The sequence below is a fragment of the Sinocyclocheilus rhinocerous genome, unplaced genomic scaffold, assembly GCF_001515625.1.
Source record: "Sinocyclocheilus rhinocerous isolate Xijiao unplaced genomic scaffold, SAMN03320098_v1.1 scaffold2974, whole genome shotgun sequence".
Lineage (NCBI taxonomy): Eukaryota > Metazoa > Chordata > Actinopteri > Cypriniformes > Cyprinidae > Sinocyclocheilus > Sinocyclocheilus rhinocerous.
The window spans coordinates 856811-861389 of NW_015647039.1; the positions used below are offsets into that span (position 1 = coordinate 856811).

At 38.0% G+C, this 4579-nt stretch overlaps 1 protein-coding gene across 1 annotated transcript in view; it reads right to left on the minus strand.

The window, feature by feature from the left end:
* The window catches only part of LOC107708484 (dedicator of cytokinesis protein 3-like), a 225268-nt gene extending 220958 nt beyond the window's left edge, over window positions 1-4310 (minus strand). Inside the window, exon 1 of the mRNA XM_016512739.1 lies at window positions 3839-4310. Within this exon, the coding sequence (XP_016368225.1) occupies window positions 3839-3875 (37 nt within the window). The 5' untranslated portion in view covers window positions 3876-4310. The remainder of the gene's footprint in view (window positions 1-3838) is intronic.
* Window positions 4311-4579: the final 269 nt, after the last annotated feature.

The window sequence follows — 4579 nt, forward strand, 5'->3', positions numbered from 1 at the left end:
TCGATCTCTACTAAGTAGTATGTTGGGGGAAAAAATTTCAAAATGATGTACACCACGAAATGAAGACAGCAGTTATATCAGCAAGCCAAAAAAAAAAAATCTGTTTTGTTTAACAAGGAGCAGGTCACCTCATGGAGGCAGCCATTTTGAAATCACATGACCAGCTGAACTTTTGCATCTTGGTAAACCCATAAAATTGGTCGCTTCTGCTCACAGAATAAATTATTTATTTCTCATTGCAAATGGCACATTTATGCAATGGCATCAGTAACTGAAAACTTTAGATGCTACATCCAGGTGTAAGTAGGAGTTCAAGATGACAACCAGCATGGTCAGCGCAGCGTAAATGAAAAATTACTTAGTGTACCTTCAGCTTCACATGATGAAACCTGTTTAGCATACATTCAACAAAGGTTTAACCAATATAAAACACTTTAAATTAGCTTCTTTGTTGATATTTGTTCTAAAAAAATGTTTAGTTTTAATTTAGTTTTTTTACACATTAGTTTTTGTCCAAACAACAAAGCGCTATACGGTTGGAATTCAGATAAACCAACATAGAAACATCCCACATTCAATGCAGCATGAGTGCTGCCATTCGCAAATGCCCCAAGGATATAACAGTACGCAACGCCAGATCAAAATGGGATGTAATTGCGCACATTAGTAAATTATACATCACCTCTAGGCATTACGAGGAAATTTGGCTCTTTAACCATAAAATTGAGCAGTCTGGCCCTCTTACAGTAGATTTCCATCTTATTATCTCCATTATATCAACAATGTCACGTATGACTTATGTAGAGGAAGCAGTGCTGGATAGTGTAGTAAAATGAAGCCATATTTTGGTAGCCTTGTCCTCATAATCAGAGGTGGAATTTGTTATATGTGGTGGCAATCACCATCTCAAATATGATAATTTCCTTTACAACCTCAAAATGTTCTGTTTCTATACTGATATAACCTGTTCTTGTCCCAAAAAAGCCAAATTCGCCATCAAATATCTGTAGCAGCTCACCAATGGATCCAGTGAACGGTTGCTGTCAGATTGAGAGTCCAAACAGCTGATAAAAACACCACAATAATCCACAAGTAATCCACACCACTCCAGTCCATCAATTAACATCTTAAGAAATGAAAAGCTGCATGTTTGTAAGAAACAAAGCCATCATTGAGGCATTTTAAATTTATTAAACCATCGCTTCTGGCCAAAATACGTCCATAATCCATAATAACACTTTCTCCAGTGAAAAGGTCCATCTCCTGTTGTCTCTCACATCAAAATCCACCCACATATTTGTTCAGAACTATTTTGGACTGTTTTGCTTGTAAACGGTGCTTGATCTGTGCATATTTCTCTCCTGATTCAGACAAGACTTTTTCGCTGGAGAAAGCAATATTATGGACTTGTACTTTAGCCAGAAGCAATGATTTGAAGTTAAAAACGTCTTAATGATGGATTTGTTTCTTATAAACACACAGATTTTCACTTCACAAGTCATTAACTGATGGACTGGAGTGGTGTGGATTACTTGTGGATTATTGTGATGTTTTTATCAGCTGTTTGGACTCTCATTCCCATTCACTGCAGAGATGTAGTGCTAAATTTCTTCAAATCTGATGAAGCAACAAACTCATCTTTATCTTGGATGGCCTGATGGTGAGTACATTTTGCAAATTTTCATTTTTGATTGAATTATTCCTTTAATATAAAAGCAGAATTAATATCAAACCACTATTGATTCAACATGTTTTCTACAGTAAAATTAGAGATGAGGAGGAAAAATGGCCTTCATTGATGTGATCTGTGCGGTGCATTAGCAGGCTGTGGGGTTAGCATCACATTCAACATGCCCATTGCATCACAAAGACCCATTCACACAGAGCCAGCGTGAATAGCCGGTTTTCAATGGCGTGCCAGAATCTCAGGGGGGTCGGCCTTTTGGAGAACATCCATGAGTTACCACCTTCTGCTGGGTCGGAATGTAAAACTCCCATCCTTTTGACAGATCTGCTTTCCTAGATGACAAATAGTTGGTCTGTTCCTGTAAGTTTATAATTCTGTAGCTCTTAAAATATAATCGTTAAAACTAAAGCAGATGTCAGATGACAGTTCTGACAAATGGGCCGTATCTTATGACTCCCTGGGGAGAAATGTTAAGTTTGACTTTGCTTTTCTGTTACTTGCAAATAAGATGCAATGGCACTGCATTTTCATTTTCACCTCTTCATCATTCATATGTGTGATTTTTCAGTTAGGGACACTTTTGACAACTAAAAACCTTGAAAAGTAAAACTTTAAACCTGATAAATTGTAAGTGTATTTTTGGTACATTTTGTGGTCGTAACAATGTTATTTCAGCATTATTTATATTTTCAGTTTGATTTTAATTTTGGATTAAAGATTTTTTCAATCACCTTTGAATTCAAAATGTATAAATGTATGTACGTATTTATTTTCAGACATTAAAATCATGAAATATTAAACCAACAACTGTTAACACTGACTGGTTTGTTAATGACATATATTTTTAATAAATGTAAAACTCTAAAAAAGGTCATGCAGATTAATGTCCTCTTATATATTACATTTGAAATATCATGTTTTAAAATTGCATTTTCAAAATACCTAAATATAAGAAAAATGCAATTGTTCTCTGAAATGCTTTTTTAATTGTTATACAAATTGTAAAACTGTACTTTTAGCCAATTTAGTGTTTGCACATTCTTAAAACTTAAACTCATTAAAGACAGCCAATTAAAAACTTTATTGACACTATTTTTCCTCAAATAAAATCTTTCTTTAAAACCATTCTTAGAGACAGAAAAGTTGCACTAATTTTAGAATCTCCCATATATGAGTAATTATAGTTTGAGGCAACTAAAAAGGCTTCAAATCACTAACGCCACAACAAAAAAGCCAGCAAATAGCATCTTCCAAAAATGTACTAGTGAAGGTTGCCATTTTGCATCGTGACTCACATGAGCACAGAAAGTGAACCACCAGGACTGAGTCTAGTTACACAACAATGCATCTTATTAATCTGCATTTATCTGACCGATGTGACAGCTAGATTGTACATGACCAATCACACACCCGCATAAATGCTGCTCTCTCTGAAAATGGTGACTCATCAGGGCCTTATGAGACCAATAATTCAAATTCCCAATTTACTGCAGCAATGTTTCCTTCTTTTATAATCCATACAAGCCTTTTTCCTTCTGTTGACGGCATATCAATAACCTCTGTGTTTGAATTTGCTTCTGTGTGTACATGAAGCTTGTCTGGATCTGTCAGGCTCAGTAGGGGAGCTGAGAAATGCACTGGCATTTCACGCACTGCCGTGACGCTTTCGGGGGAAACGGTGACCAATGCAACATGCTGACAGTGCATTTGTTGAATGAACACGCTGTCCATTTGTTCCAGAAGCTTATGTTCTCTCAGAAGATGATTTTGGTGTGGATGATGAGTGTTAGACCTCAATATTAGATGGTTTCCACCTGTTGGAAACGCACCGCTCGTATCGCCCCCTGTCGGTCGACTTTATAGCGTCAACACCAGCAGTGTGTACCACTGTAGCATCACGTTAGTATTCAACAGTCGTGCAGAACGATTTACAAGATGAATTCAACACATTTTATGGTAATAGCCTGGTAAAAGTGTTAAATTCATAAAACAGGTCACGCATTTCTCCTCAGCATTAACATTGCGTGGTAACGGCATCTAGTTTTATATATCCTCTTTGCTTAAAATGATTCATAAGCCACATAAAACACCTGAAATTAGTTTAGTTTAGCTTAATTTGTATATTTATATCAATAAACATTTTCAACTCACCCACTCCGATTTTCTCGTCCTCGGTCGGTGTCCACATGATCCCGGTAAAATAACCAAGATATTAGAAGAGTTTCGGTTAAATGTCATGTACGATGACACATGAAAGTTGAAGCAGACGGTCAGACGTGTTTATCTCACAGCCGTGTGTTTCATCAAACAATGCTTCACGCGTCAGCTCAGGTTTCCCATCCGTGCGCGTCTGGATCTCCCGTTATGGATGCGGCGGCGCAGCAGCATCTGAGGATGGAGCCGGTCGATTATTTATTTCATTGACTCGGTCAGTCGTGATTTGCCGCCGGAATCCGACAAAACAGCGCGAGGGCAAGCTAACCTTGAGCGTTTCTCGAGTCACGTGCGCACGCGGCGCTCTTTTACGCGTACTCGATACGATTTTCCGTGATTTTACGGGGTGAACGGGGAGCCTCTTCAGCGCCGGTGCTGCGCCATCTTCATCTCTCCGTCCGTCCGCCGTCACATGACGCAGATTGTCGCTCTTTAACGGGACACGCGCTTTGCCGTAGCGGTAAACGCTCGACAGAGCGCGCGCTGGGTTCGTGTTTGAGTTGTTAGGATGGTGCATATTTTAAAACAGTTGACAGGCACTTCACATTCGTTTTCATGCTGCAGTGTATACATAGTTAAGCACTAAAACAAACAAACAATATGTATGGTAAAACAGAAATGTGCTAGTCTTTCAGTTATAGGTAGCCTAGTCTTCTGTAAAATTATAATAAATTAATA